Below are 13,864 nucleotides of genomic sequence, written 5' to 3' on the forward strand. Positions count from 1 at the left end.
ACATTTCTCATACTATAATAAATGGTACTTTGAGGCCGGCGCCGTGGCTCACTAGGCTAATCCTCCGCCTTGCGGCGCCGGCACACCGGGTTCTAGTCCCGGTCGGGGCGCCGGATTCTGTCCCGGTTGCCCCTCTTCCAGGCCAGCCCTCTGCTGTGGCCAGGGAGTGCAGTGGAGGATGGCCCAGGTGCTTGGGCCCTGCACCCCATGGGAGACCAGGAAAAGCACCTGGCTCCTGGCTCCTGCCATCGGATCAGCGCGGTGCGCTGGCCGCAGCGCGCTGGCCGCGGCGGCCATTGGAGGGTGAACCAACGGCAAAGGAAGACCTTTCTCTCTGTCTCTCTCTCTCACTGTCCACTCTGCCTGTCAAAAAAAAAAAAAAAAATGGTACTTTGAATTTGCTACTGTTGTTATCTATAGGAATACAATTTTTTGTATTAATCGTACATCCTACAACATTGCTAACTTCACTTATTAGTTCTAATAACTGAAATGTAAATTCTACCAGATTTTCTACATAGATAGTCATGGCATCAGAAACTGATTTTACTTGTTTCTTTCCAATATGGATGTCCTCTGTATTTTCTTTTTTCTTGACTTACTGCAACTTGCCAGAACCTCCAATATAATGTTGAATAAATGTCGTGAAATTGTATATATTTGACTGTTTCCTAATCTTAGGAACAAATTATTCATTATTTCATCTTTAAGAATGATGCTGAGGCTGGCATTATGGCACAGCAGGTTAAACTGTCGCCTTTAATGCCAGCATCCCATATGAGCTCCAGTTTGAGTCTTGGTGGCTCCACTTTGGATCCAGCTCCCACTAATGTGCCTGGGAAAGCAGCAGATGATTGCCCAAGTGCTTGGGTTGCTGCCACTCATGTGGGAGGCCTAGATTGAGTTCCGTGCTCCTGACTTCGGCTTGACATGGTCCTGGCCATTGTGGCCATTTGGGGAGTTAACCAGCAGACGTAGGATCTCTCTTCCTCTCTCTCTCTCTCTAGCTCTCGCTCTCGCTCTTGCTCTTGCTCTCTCACTCATTTTCTTGAACTCACTATGTGTGTGTATGTGTGTGTGTGTATTTTTGTAACTCTGCCTTTCAAATAAATAACTATTTTTAAAAAAGAATAATGCTTGGGGCTGGTGCTGTGGCACAGCGGGTTAAAGCTATGGCCTGAAGTGCCGGCATCCCATATGGGTGCCAGTTCTAGTCCCAGCTGCTCCTCTTCTGATCCAGTTCTCTGCTAAGGCTTGAGAAAGCAGTGGAAGATGGCCCAAGTCCTTGGGTCCCTGCACCCATGTGGGAGACCTGGAAGAAGCTCCTGGCTCCTGGCTCCTGGCTTCAGATCAGCGCAGCTCCGGCCATTGCAGCCATCTGGGGAGTGAACCAGCAGATGGAAGTCCAATCTCTCTCTCTGCCTCTCCTTCTCTCTCTCTGTAATTCTGACTTTCAAATAAATAAAAAGACATAGAAAATATACCAGTAAAGGAGAAGAAAGATTTAATATGACATGAAACATTGAGTGGATTCCTAAGAGATGTAGAAGAACATATAAAATGCGCTACCGTTGATATTTTTATTATGTAATTCTAGGTGGCTACTTAAAAAAATCTGTTTGGAAGCCGTTGCCGTGGCTCACTAGGCTAATCCTCCGCCTTGCGGTGCCGGCACACCGGGTTCTAGTCCCAGTCGGGGCGCCGGATTCTGTCCCGGTTGCCCCTCTTCCAGGCCAGCTCTCTGCTGTGGCCCAGGAGTGCAGTGGAGGATGGCCCAAGTGCTTGGGCCCTGCACCCCATGGGAGACCAGGAGAAGCACCTGGCTCCTGCTATCGGATCAGCGCGGTGCGCCGGCCGCAGCGCGCCGGCCGCGGCGGCCATTGGAGGGTGAACCAATGGCAAAGGAAGACCGTTCTCTCTGTCTCTCTCTCTCACTGTCCACTCTGCCTGTCAAAAAAAAAAATCTGTTTGGAAATGGAATTAAAAGATATTTAAGGGATTAGCATTGTGGAACTGAGCCACTACCTGCAGCACTGACATTCCATATCAGCACTGGTTCGAGTCCTGGCTGCTCTGCTCTCAATTCAGCTGCCTGGTAATGTGTCTGGGAAAGCAGCAGGTGATGGCCCAAGCCTTGGGCCCCTGTACCCACGTGGGAGACCCAGAAGAAGCTCCTGGCTCCTGGCTTCTGATCGGCCCGGCTCCAGCTGTTGCTGCCACTGGGGGAGTGAACTAAAAGGTGGAAGATTCTCTCTCTCTCTCTCTCTCTCTCTCTCCCCCATCACTGTCCCCTTCAAATTAAAAAAAAAAAAAAAAACTTAAAAAGGATAATTTTTTGAAACATAATCTTGAATTCCATTTTTTATGCATTTTTGAAGTGCCCTCATAGGAATTTTGGAAGTAAATATCAAGAAACTAATAATAATCGTTATATGAGAGTGAGTTGAGATTGTAGATGGGAATCAGGGTTGGAAGAAAAAGTTCACCATATATCACTGTAGTATTTTTGGATTTTGAACTGTGTAAATGTGCCACCTAAAATATTCAGTAAAAAAAAAAAAGCTCAAAAGTGTAACTTCTTGTTTTATTATTGAAATATGCAAACACAATAAAAACTTGCAATGAAAGTTCAAATTATCACATTATAATGTTCAAAACTGATAAATTGAGAAAAGAATACAAAAGATTGCTTTTTAGTGGGGAGATCATAGTTCACCATAAACTAGTAGATACTGTATGAACAAAGAGAAGAAAGAAGCTCCAAGCCTCCAACTATAACATATTATCAAGGAAGGAAAAATGCTGATTTCCTGTTTGATCAGACACATTTTATACATGTATTGAAATGTCACGTTGCAGTCCTAAGTGTACAATTGTTGGTAAAGTTTTTGAAAAAATAGTAATTTTGTTTTTCATAGGGAATGAAAGAACAGAAACTTGAAGCCAAAAAAAAGCGTGATGAAGAAATTGAGGCAGAAAGACAAATTCTTGATGTGGAAGAAGAAATACACAAACAAGGAGAAAGAAAAAAGGCCATTGAACATGCAAAGCAATTTCAATTTTACCAGACAGAAAGAGTGAAAAATTTTCATGTATTACTTGAATTTTCTTATATATATATATATATATATATATATATATATATATATATATATTTAGCATATCTATGCATAAATGTTATTTTCATAAAACATTGCAATCTTTTTTTCACAGTCTGGACTTCTTCTTAGTAGAGTTATGAAAGAACGTGATGCTCAGATTGAATTCCAAAAGTGTAAGATAAAATCAGATAAAAAATGGGAGGAACAAATGAAGCGTGACATTGAGAAAGCTTTTAAAGAAGAGCAAGAGAAAGCAGAAAAACAACGGACAAAAAGGGTGGCTCTTGCTAATGATCATCTAAAACAGTATGTATGCACAGATACCAGTTTGTACCTTTCTCTTTTTCTTGTAATGAATATAGGTTTTTTTTTTTTACATATAAAGGTAATACATACTAAAATACTTATCAGGAAAAATTACAAAGGTTAAAAATCATTTGCTCCCTTATGCAAAGATTATATATTGGTTACTATTGCCAATACTGCATAACAAGTAATCATTCTAGTGGTATACAACCATAAACACTTATTTCTCATGTGTCTGTGGGTTAGAGGAGTTGGTTGGTCTAATCTAGACTTGGGGGCAGCTTTTCATCAAACCATGGACTAGCTGGCTTTGCTCTTTGCTGAGGGGAGGTTTCCAATACGCACATGTATGTATACACTCTAAGGTCCAGGATGATGCAGCCACCTGGGGGGAAAGTGTTCACATGATATTGACAGAGAAACGAGAACAAGCCGAAGCTTGCTCAGAACATGGCTAAACCCAAAGTCAAAGGACAAAGAAGTACGCTTAGATTTCCATGAATCTAAAGCAAGTCACATGGCCAACCCCCAGTCTCAATGGAACAGTACATTGTCATGAAGTGGGAGGAGGGGTGAGACTGTGAATCTCTTTTTGAACAATAAGTAATCTACCATAAGATGTTACTATTATTAATTTGGTGTAACCATACAGTTTTGCTTTTTATATTGGAGACATCAAGTTCATTAGATATAATTTGTATTCATTAAGAGTTGACTAAAAAACCATATGGGATGGCCAATTGGCCTAGTGGTTGATGCCTTTGGAATGTTTGCATTCCATATCAGAGACTGGAATTTGAGTCCCAGCTCCACTCCTGCCTCCAGCTTCCTGCTAATGTGCACCCTGGGAGGCACCAGGTGATGGCTCAAGTTCTTGGGCTTTCTGCCACCCATGTGGAAAACCTGCATTGGAGTTTCCAGCTCTTTTCTTTGGCCTGGCCCCACCCACCTGTCATGGGCATTTAGGGAGTGAGCCAGCAGATGGAGATCTCTCTGTCTGCCTGATTCTCTCTCTGCCTCTCCCCCCGCCCCTTTCTGCCTTTCAAACAAATAAAAAAAAAAGCATATATTTGTGTAACCACCATCCAAATCAAGGCATAAAACATTTCTATCACCCCTCGTCCCTTTGCATTAAATTTTATCTCCCATTTCAAGCCTCTGGCAACCCTTGATCTATTGATGGATTTTTTTTCTGAGCCTATATACTGACATTTTATTAAATGAAGTTAGATCAACACAATCATTTTGTTAAATGATATTTTCTCACTCACCTGTGTATATATAATTGTTTCCCCAAATCACAAATATCTAAGTGACACAGACATCAATTATCAGGTACATATATTGCCAAATGATATATTCTTCAGTTACCTCAATCCTTAATAAAAAGAAAATAAAAACCTTTGGATTTGATTGTAATTTGTTTCAGCATAGAGCTCTTGTACAAGTTAGAGACAGGGCCACTGTCAGAGAGAGGAAGGTATTTGACCAGTGAGTCACTCATGTTTGAGAAGATTCTCTTATATTATTGCTCCAAGAGAATTAAAGATAACAGTCTGATCTCTGTCGCTCCCCCTCTTCATGGAGGAACGACATAGGACCCTGCGCTGTTCTTCTGTCTGCTCGGCCCTCCCCGGGTTTGCTGCTGGTTCTTCCCGGGTTGGCTACCGTCCCTTCCACCTCCGTGGAAGGGCGGTTCCCCCTGCCACATTCCCCACTTCCGCGGGGGAGTGGCACACCACCGGCCGGCTCTCTCGGGGGCTGCACAGGTGTTCCTCAGGTGTTCCTCTTAGATGTTCCTGGTGCATGCCGTCTCTCTCCTCCTTTATAGTCCTCCTCCGCCAATCTTAACTCAGCTGCCCACACGCCGAGTACGCTGCTCTCCTCCAATCAGGAGCAGCTCCTGCAGCTTGTCAAGTTGGTGAGAGGCAGCTGGGTAGAAGCTGTTGCCTCCTCTCCCAGCGCCATATTGTGGGAGAGCAGATGCATAGAATAAGTCTTAATTCCAGTAACTTAGTCTAGTCCGAGTTGCTCCCCACAGATCCCCCTTTCTTTTTATTTTTTGGCGTTGATACGCGCCTGTCTTCAGTGCCCCACGGCACACACTCTGCTCTGCTTGCTAGAGTTGCCCACAGGTGCTTACAAGTCCTATCAATCAGGCAAACCGAATCCAAGCCCTCTCATTGCTGTCTTGTGGGGAGACTTATTAGTGTTGGTTCGTGCCTGTCTTCGGTGACCTGCGGTGCATAAGCTGCTAGCCGCCAGCAGGTGCTTATCGTCCTAATCAGGCAGACCGAATCCAAGTTCTCTCATTGCTGTGTTGTGGGGAGGCCTTTCTCTATTTCTCTATCTCCGGGCATTCCTATTTCTCCTATTTTACTTCTATCTACCAGCATTCCTATTTCTCTCATTTTACTTCTAAACTTCTGTTTCTCTTATCCCTGTGGCTTCCCGGCGCCCGCCCCGAGGCTGCTTCTCGGCAGCTTCCCGGCTCTGAGCCGCTTCAGCCCGTGCCGGCGCCCACCCTGCGGCGGGCTCCCGGCTCTGCGAGGCTCGGCTTCGCGCGCACACTCCGCGGTCTCCACGCCCTTCGTGTCCGCACCACGGCCTCGCGCCAGCCCCGCGTTCCCTATCTATTCATGCCCCGTGCTCTCTCTGCACCCGGCGGCTTCCGCGAGTCACACAGCCCCAGCTCACGTTTCCGCCACTAGTATTCAATCTAAGTTCCCCGGACTAACCTGGCGAATTCCAACCTGGCGGCCCACGTCTCTGCCTCTGGTTCCAGATCTTCGCCTCTTGCTCCCCGGGGTGACTTGAAGAATTCCAAGGTGGCTTACGTCTCCGCCTCGGCCTGCACTCGCGGCTTCATCCTCCCTAACATTTTTCTCTACCCGGTATGTTTCCTTAAGTTTTCTTCCAACAATATTCCTCTCATTTCTCCTGGCTTCTCCCCACAGTCCATATCCAAGTCTAAGTTTCTTATAGGTTTCACTTTCACTTTCAACCTGCAGTCCGTATCTGAGTCTAAGTTTCTTCTTGCTTTCACTTTAAATCCTAACTTCTTTCCCACAGTCCGTATCCGAGTCTATGCCTAGGCTTTCAATAGCTTCTTCTGGCACCTTTTTCGTCCGGCTTTTCCCTAGGCTGTTTGCTAGTCTCTCTCTCTGGCATTTTCCACTTCTTCCCGTTTCTTCCCTCTTAGGTTTCCTATCCGAGTCACGGCACCATTATGTCGCTCCCCCTCTTCGTGGAGGAGCAACACAGGACCCTGCGCTGTTCTTCTGTCTGCTCGGCCCTCCCCGGGTTTGCTGCTGGTTCTTCCCGGGTTGGCTACCGTCCCTTCCACCTCCGTGGAAGGGCGGTTCCCCCTGCCACATTCCCCACTTCCGCGGGGGAGTGGCACACCACCGGCCGGCTCTCTCGGGGGCTGCACAGGTGTTCCTCAGGTGTTCCTCTTAGATGTTCCTGGTGCATGCCGTCTCTCTCCTCCTTTATAGTCCTCCTCCGCCAATCTTAACTCAGCTGCCCACACGCCGAGTACGCTGCTCTCCTCCAATCAGGAGCAGCTCCTGCAGCTTGTCAAGTTGGTGAGAGGCAGCTGGGTAGAAGCTGTTGCCTCCTCTCCCAGCGCCATATTGTGGGAGAGCAGATGCATAGAATAAGTCTTAATTCCAGTAACTTAGTCTAGTCCGAGTTGCTCCCCACAATCTCCAGCAAATACCTGGCAAGGCTGACACCTTCATAGGTCATCTACTCACCTATAGCCACTATGTCTAGACTGTGCTTGGGCCACAGAATTCCCTTCACTTCTGTTGTTTTGCAATAGATTAGAAGTTCAAGCAGACTTACTTGTGTTAGTTGTTTCTTTGGTGTATCTTCACTGTAGTCAGGATAATATTCTTCAGGCTCCAGGGTCAGCATATGTCTTTTTTTTTTTTTTTTTTTTTGGACAGGCAGAGTGGACAGTGAGATAGAGAGACAGAGAGAAAGGTCTTCCTTTTTCCGTTGGTTCACCCCCCAGTGGCCGCTGTGGCTGGTGCACCCTGCTGATCCGAAGCCAGGAGCCAGGTGCTTCTCCTGGTCTCCCATGTGGGTGCAGGGCCCAGGGACTTGGGCCATCCTCCACTGCACTCCCGGGCCACAGCAGAGAGCTGGACTGCAAGAGGAGTGAGTGGGACAGAATCCGGTGTGCCAGTACCGCAGGCAGAGGATTAGCCTATTGAGCTGCGGCACCGGCCCAGCATATGTCTTTTTACTTACTCCTCCTGGGGGCTTTGTCTTGTGGATAGTAGCAAAGTGTTGTTTACGCTAACTATACTTTTTTTTTTTTTTTTTGACAGGCAGAGTGAGAGAGAGAGAGAGAGAGGAAGGTCTTCCTTTTGCCGTTGGTTCACCCTCCAATGGCCGCCGCGGCTGGCGCATCCCGCTGATCCAAAGCCAAGAGCCAGGTGCTTTTTCCTGGTCTCCCATGCGGGTGCAGGGCCCAAGGACTTGGGCCATCCTCCACTGCACTCCCAGGCCATAGCATAGAGCTGGCCTGGAAGAGGGGCAACCAGGACAGAATCCGGCGCCCCGACCGGGACTAGAACCCGGTGTGCCGGCGCCGCAAGGTGGAGGATTAGCCTATTGAGCCACGGCGCTGGCCGCTAACTATACTTTTTATGTTATTTATTTGAAAGGTGGAGTGACACACACACTCACACAGAGAGAGAGAGAGAGAGATGTATGTCCACTGGTTCACTCTCCACAACAGCTAGGGCTGGGCCAGGCTAAAGTAAAGCCAGGGAACTCCATCTAGGTTTCCCACATGGGTGGCACAGACTCAAATACTTGGGCCATCATCTGTTGCCTCCAGGATGCATTAGCAGGAGGATGGATCAGCAGTGGTGTAGCCAGGATTCAAACCAGAATTCTGAATGTGGAAACTTAGTCTGCTGTCCCACATGTTTGCCCCTCACTGTTCTTCCAAAAACTTAAAGACACAGAGACAGACAGAGATCTTCTATCCACTGGTTCACTCTCCAAAGCCTGCAGTAGCCAGGCTGAATCCCTGAGCCTGGAACTCAGTCTGGGTCCAGGTGCATATTAGCAGGAAGAGGGAATCAGAAGTCTTCCATCCACAGGTTCACTCCCCAAGTGGCCGCAAATGGCTGGAGCTGCACAGATCCGAAGCCAGGAGCCAGGAGCTTCTTCCAGGTCTCCCATGTCAGTGCCGGGGCCCAAAGACTTGGGCCATCTTCCACTGCTTTCCTAGGCCATAGCAGAGACCTGGATCAGAAGTAGAGCAGCCGGGATACGAACTGGTACCCATATGGGATGCCAGCACAGCAGGTGGCGGCTTTACCCGCTATGCCACAGCACCAGCCCGGGAACACTAGTCTTAACCATTCTCTTGAGTCCAGCTTCATGTATCCAACTGCCTTCTTGATATCTCCATTTCTGTGTCTCATAGATGTCTCAAGCTTAAAGTGTCTTAACACAGAGCTATTGACTCCCCACCCCTGCCCTGGACTTTCTAGTGGCATCCTTATCTACCTATTTCTTCAAATTAGAAACCTAGGGATCTACCTGATTCCTCATTTTCCTTTATCTCCCTCATCATACCTATTAGCAATTCATGTTGATTTTTTCTCCAAAACTCAAATTTACTCCCATTATCTTAGTCCAAGCCACTCTCATACAGTCCATGAATTATTCCATCATGTTATTAACTGTCCATACATTTCCCTTTTTTCCATGATCCCTTCTCTATTCATCATTCAGAAAGATTTTACTAAAATAAATTGATCATATTCTGCTAGCTTAAACACTTCCATGACTTTATATTAATTTAAAGTGAGATGGAAACAAGACTTTATATCTGTTTCAAAGTCCCGTATGATCTGGCCTCATCTACTTTCAACCCCCTGTTCTACTCCTTCCTCTGCATTATTATGCCTCCAGCACACTGTTTTTCCAGGGCCTTGTGCACCTGCCAACTCTTGAATGCCTCAGTACCTTATGCTTTTTCTTCTGTCTGGAAATTTACTCTCTTATTCTTTGTCTGTGGCCTTCTTACCAGCTCATAGGGGCCTTCTCTGACTTAGGGTACAGCTCTGTCTAAAGTTATATAAATGTTAGATCAGTTATTATTCTTTTCCTTAGTCTTATGTTTACAACATTTACTGCAATTTGTTATTATGTTGTCTGTTTAGCTTATGTGCTTGTCTCCCTCAGTAGAATGTAAGCTTCTTGAGGGCAAGAACCATGTCTGTTTCATTATTGTAGTAGAAATTCAACAAGTAGTTGTTTAATAAATGGGCAAGAGAAGTATGATTCTTATGTCTCTAGCAATGGCAACTGAAAAGATAGTTGTGCTGTTCACCAAAATAGGGAAAAGAGACCAGAAGAATAAGTTTAGAAGAGGAAGGTTAAAAGTAAACGCTTGGTTCATTTTCAAAGTAAGATATTTAGCCGTGAGTAGACAACTAACTAGCATAACATCTAAGTTACATGCACCTGAAAGTTCTTAGGCAAACAGGATGTTAGTGATCAAAACAGCTGAAGCAAATGCCAGGAATATTGTAACCCCATAGTTACTCAGCCAGTGAATGTACTAAGAAATAAATAGCTTGCTGTAATCTACCCCAAGCGTGCTGGCCCAGTAGGCACCCAGTCTTACAAAGTTGCTAATAAAGTGTTGCTTTTACTGCACCTCCTGAGTCCATCCCTTGAGTGGACAGATGAGTCTGTTTCTCAGAATTTGGGGCTCGTCCAGGATCTCTGTGCCGTGTAGAATGGGGGAGATGCATCCCACCCAATTTCAGGTGTCCTGCTCTGTCTGGGTGCCCCATCTCACTGCAGAAGTCACACAGAAGCCCAAGACTGTTACTTGGAAAACAGTGGAGGCAAACCAGAAAAGAAAAAGTGGGTACCACAGTAATTAGGCAACCCCATGCATGAGCTAAGGTAGGGAAAATTGGATATTACAATACTGTCTTTGTGGTGGAACATTCTGGATGGTCACATGTGTGTGGCTAAGATGTAGCCTGGCTATGCAAGAAAATTCTAAAGGGAAGGGTGAGTGATTTGCAGTAGTCAACCATGGAGACCTGTACAGGAGACATCCACATTTGGGTGGATTGAGTGTGCCTAGCCAAAAATTGGAAAGTTCTAGGCCTAGGGAAGAGCATTCCCCTGGAAAATTCTTTGAGGAGAATGGTGGGGTCCTAGGGGAATACCCCATGGGCCATGTCTCAGCATGTGCACATGCATATGTGTGTCTAGGTGTTATGTTTGTGTGCCAGTATAAGGGTTACATGCATACTTGCATGTTTCTGTGTGAAGTGTGTTTCATTTGGTAAAAAAAACAAACAACAACAACAACAACAACAAAAACATCTGATCTTAAAGCCTTCAGTGTTCTGGCCTAAATTTGGTTTGGATGAGGACTGTGGATGTCAGGCTCTAGTTTTGTCTGTACGTGGTAGAGCTCTTCTTCCCAGGGGTGGAGGGATTATTCTCTTCACTGGATATAAAACCTAAGTTCCACCCCCACATTTCCTCTGAAAGAGGAGGAAAAAACTTGGAGACTAAGTCCTGGGATCCCTTATTGTGTCTGCCTCTTCCTTACGCACCTCAGGAGGGGGCCCAAGAAGAACAACAGATAGGAGAAGAAGAGCCAGAGGAGTCAGGGCCTACAGAAAGCAGTGGTTGTGGGGGTGGCATGTGGTCTAGCGGGTTAATCCACTGCCTGAGATGCTGGCATCCCCTATGGGTGCTGGTTCCAGACCCAGCTGCTCCACTTTTCTCTTGTAACTCTGCCTTTCAAATAAATAAATCTTAAGAATGCAGAAGGATTGAACACTCATCACCTATAGATTTATATCTGAAATTACACAAAGAATGACGACAATGCAGAAAGGAGTTAGAGAACTCCCCTATACCCACTTTGGGACGTTCCAATGGGGCAGGGAGAAATTGGCTTTGTCAATGCCCCTCTTACAAGTACTGAAGTCAGAAATTAAAAAAAAAAAAACACTCCTGGAAGACCCACTTGATCTGGCCAATCAATTAGACCAATTCTTGGGACCCAGCCACTATACTTGGGTCCATAATGAATATATTATTTGCCAGGAGAGGAGAGGAGTATGATCAGAAGGGTGGCTATGGCTTCCTGATTTGACAAAGAACACTCCCCTGGGCTGGGAGTCTCCTCAGCTGAGAACAAGTTCCCAAAGATCCTCAGTGGGATAATACTTCCTCATGTGATAGAGCAAAAATGCAAACTCTAAGGGAATTAGTGATCAAAGGGATTAAGTAGTCTGTCCTAAAGTCACGAAATGTTTCTAAGGCATTTGAAATTCAACAGGAAAAAGAGGAAACCCCCTCTGCTTTTCTACAAAGACTTAGAGTTCAAATGAGGAAACACTCTGGACAGGATCCCAAGGACAGTGGAAGAAGGACTTTTAAAAGCTGACTTTTGTAACCAAAAGCTGGCTTGATATCACAAAGAAATTATAAAAGATTGATGAGCGGAATGAAAAGTCAGTTGAGGAACTATTAATGGGAGCACAGAAAGTTTTCATGAGAAGGAAGAGGAAAAGCAAAAGCAGCAAGCAAAAGTCATGGTTTCCCCTGTAGATCAAAGTCACCCTCATAAAAGGTCAGGAAATCCCAAATGTTAGCAAACAGCTAGGAGGGAAACACAGGGAGGAGCTCTTAAGACCGTAAGTGGATGCTAAGGAAAGAAGGAGGATAAAGTGTCAGAGACCGCTATAAACTTATATAACTTTGGGCAAGAGAAAGGATTACAAGTCTACAACAGTGATCTATAGTTTGTCGAAAAAGTGGTATTTAACTATTGAACAAAAGTAAAAAAACAAACAAACAAAAAAAAAACACCAAAAACCAAAATCCAGAGAGGGTATCAGGGATAGTGAGTCTGCCTTTGTGAAAAAACTAAAAGGGAGCTCAGAAAGCTTTTGGGACTGGCCAGTTATTGCAGACCATGGATGGGCTCTTATGACTCCCCGCCCCCTCCCTGCCTTCCATGGTCTCCAGAAGAAATTCAGGCAATAGAACTTGATACTAATGGCAGACACTTGCCTGAATCCAGCTAGTTTCCTGGGGAAAGGAAAGGAGAGTCAAGACACGTTGAGACCACAACAACTTGGACATTGTAGAATAGCAGACCAGGCTCAGGCCAGATCTGAGGGAAGCCCCACGGCCTGACGGATGAGGTTGTTCAGATGGTTCATCCCGAGTAATAGAGGGAGAGACACGATGGTGATGCTGTCATCAGTGGTAACAGCCGATCCTTGTGTGAGGGTGGATGATTACTTAACAATTGGATAGCTCAAACCTGTGGATTGCATGCTCTCAATAAAGCTTTAAAGTTTGAAAAATCTGGACGGGGGCCTTATAAACAGGGGGAAGTAACATTAAGGCCCCAGTTTACTGAAGAGGACACGTAAATGTTTTCTAGGATTAAAGGTTTTCCTGAGATTTCTAGGGTCTGCAGCTTTTTGGTAAGAAAGCTATAAGCATGAGAATGCATTTTGTGTGAAAAAAGGTTAAGGTACAAAGAGGAATGTCATAGAAGATGTGTGGAAGTTAAATACTGTGTTGAATCTTAGAAGTAGCAGGATTACCTGATTCTCTGCCTCTTTGTTTGAAGATGCTGCTATCACATGCTATTTAAAGTTTTTCTGTGTTTTTGTAACTAAGCTAGGTAAAGCTTTCATGTGTGTGTGTTTCTGCTGCTGTTAGTGAGCCTTGATTGTTTGGGAAAACTGAGTCTTAAATGGACTGTCTTGTTTTGGCCACATGGTTTGAGCCTCTAAAAATGCATTGCAGGGTTATAAAATGATGCCAGACTTATGTTGTACTTGTGAGGGAATTGCCTAAGGGAGCCCTTGGGGTTTCCAAGCTATGTGTGTGCAATCCTTAAATACTGTGAGTATATGGGAATCTATATCATTGATAAGCAGGTGTGTGGAGGTTGTACAAAGACCTAAGGTGGGAAGACAGATCATCCCTCAGCTTAAAAAGACTTCACCTCTAGAGTTGCAGTTCATCACTTTAAGGTTTTATTTGAAAGGTGGAGAGAGAGAGGAGCGAGGCCTTCCATCCACTCATTCACTCCCCAAATGGCCACAGCAGCCAGAGCTGAGCCCATCTGAAGCCAGGAGCAACTTCCAGATCTCTTACGAGGGTGCAAGGACCTATGTTCTTGGGCCATCCTCCACTGCAGGTGGAGCAGGATTGGAAGCAGAGCAGCCAAGACTTGAACCTGTGTGCATATGGCATGCTGGCATTGCAGGCGGTAGCACAACCAGCTGTGCCACAACGCAGGCTCCACAGTTCATTTTCAACCTGGCCACCTGGTGCTAATTAAGACCTGGAAGACAAGTTCCAGCTCTGTTGGGAAAGCCCTATCACGTGCTCCTGCCCACGACCATACAAACTGCTGAAAA

General features: G+C 45.6%; 2 protein-coding genes across 7 annotated transcripts in view; one reads left to right on the forward strand and one right to left on the reverse strand.

The window, feature by feature from the left end:
- Positions 1-13,864, reverse strand: part of SSB (small RNA binding exonuclease protection factor La) — a 161,265-nt gene that overhangs the window by 110,618 nt on the left and 36,783 nt on the right. The window lies entirely within an intron of this gene.
- The window catches only part of CFAP210 (cilia and flagella associated protein 210), a 61,726-nt gene that overhangs the window by 16,131 nt on the left and 31,731 nt on the right, over positions 1-13,864 (forward strand). For 2 of the 6 annotated variants that reach the window (XM_008258719.5, XM_089328222.1), the window contains exons 3-4: positions 2,919-3,092; positions 3,214-3,407. In XM_008258719.5, coding sequence (XP_008256941.1) covers positions 2,919-3,092; positions 3,214-3,407 — 368 coding nt within the window. Of the gene's footprint in view, positions 1-2,918; positions 3,093-3,213; positions 3,408-12,752; positions 12,917-13,864 lie in introns of those variants that run through there. The other 4 variants (XM_089328221.1, XM_089328225.1, XM_089328223.1 and 1 more) reach the window with 4 other exon arrangements.

The sequence above is a fragment of the Oryctolagus cuniculus genome, chromosome 3, assembly GCF_051225735.1.
Source record: "Oryctolagus cuniculus isolate XC-2025 breed Fujian yellow rabbit chromosome 3, ASM5122573v1, whole genome shotgun sequence".
NCBI lineage: Eukaryota > Metazoa > Chordata > Mammalia > Lagomorpha > Leporidae > Oryctolagus > Oryctolagus cuniculus.